The following is a 950-nucleotide window of genomic DNA, read 5'->3' on the forward strand; positions in this document are numbered from 1 at the left end:
TGGTGGACATATGACCTTTACTCTGAACATAACATGCATAGTAGGTGCGCATCACCAACCATCGTAAGCTCTCCGCACCACTTGCACTCGTGAAATGTGTTTATACAAGTCTTACGATTTTGAACACTTCGATAATCATAACCGAATATAATAGAACATTGCAATTCCTCATTTTCATTGGCTTGCCTGTTAACATTTTGGCCAGTGTCAGTTCCTGGTCCAATTTGTGCAATATGAAATATCCTGAATGCAATTGGGTATTAGTTGCTAAAATAAGGCAAAAAAAAAAAAATCCATTCGGTGCAACATAACACCCAAATTAATACTATTTCAAGATAGTTTGTACTGTAATTCGTTACATTGCAATCAACTTAAGATGGCCATGCATTACTCAATGCCGCTGTAGGCCGTGCAGAGTTCACATATGGTGTAAAGAGGACAAAATGACGATAAATGGCTGCGAGTTATATGAGCCGCGCTTCGTAACGCTCGCTCTTCCTGCGTGCTTCTGTGGGGATCAGCGGATCTTGGACGATACGTGCTGGGTAGCGCTTTCCCAGGAGTTCTACGTGCAGTGTCTGTCCAGGTGTGGCCAGTGCAGTAGAGACGTATGCAAACGCTATGCTCTGACGGCTCGTGAAGCTGTAAGCACCGGATGTCGTGTTCCCGACCACCTGTGAGTACAACAAACCACCATGAAAAGGACGCCGTTCACAAGCAAGCTTTTTTATCCCGTTGAAGAAATTGTACATAAATCACACGCAGGATAAGGACATCAGCAGACAAAGATGCACTTTTGATTGAATTACAAGGACGTCCTTGACAAAAGACAACACACCATAATACGTAGGCTTTAAACCTTGGGTATGAGCTTTGTGACCAGATGAGAATACCAAACAAGCAAACTCAGTTATTCAAAAACAGATGTATTTACTGTTAATACAACTCAA

The 950-nt window shown here is 42.3% G+C and overlaps 1 protein-coding gene across 1 annotated transcript in view; it reads right to left on the reverse strand.

Annotated features, from left to right (window-relative positions):
• The window catches only part of DMGDH (dimethylglycine dehydrogenase), a 32349-nt gene continuing 31399 nt past the window's right edge, over positions 1–950 (reverse strand). The window contains exon 16 of the mRNA XM_085845787.1: positions 1–674. Coding sequence (XP_085701913.1) covers positions 465–674 — 210 coding nt within the window. The 3' untranslated portion in view covers positions 1–464. The remainder of the gene's footprint in view (positions 675–950) is intronic.

This window comes from Eptatretus burgeri, chromosome 11, assembly GCF_056783735.1.
Source record: "Eptatretus burgeri isolate ZD-2024b chromosome 11, Ebu_testis_v1, whole genome shotgun sequence".
Taxonomy (NCBI): Eukaryota; Metazoa; Chordata; class Myxini; order Myxiniformes; family Myxinidae; genus Eptatretus; species Eptatretus burgeri.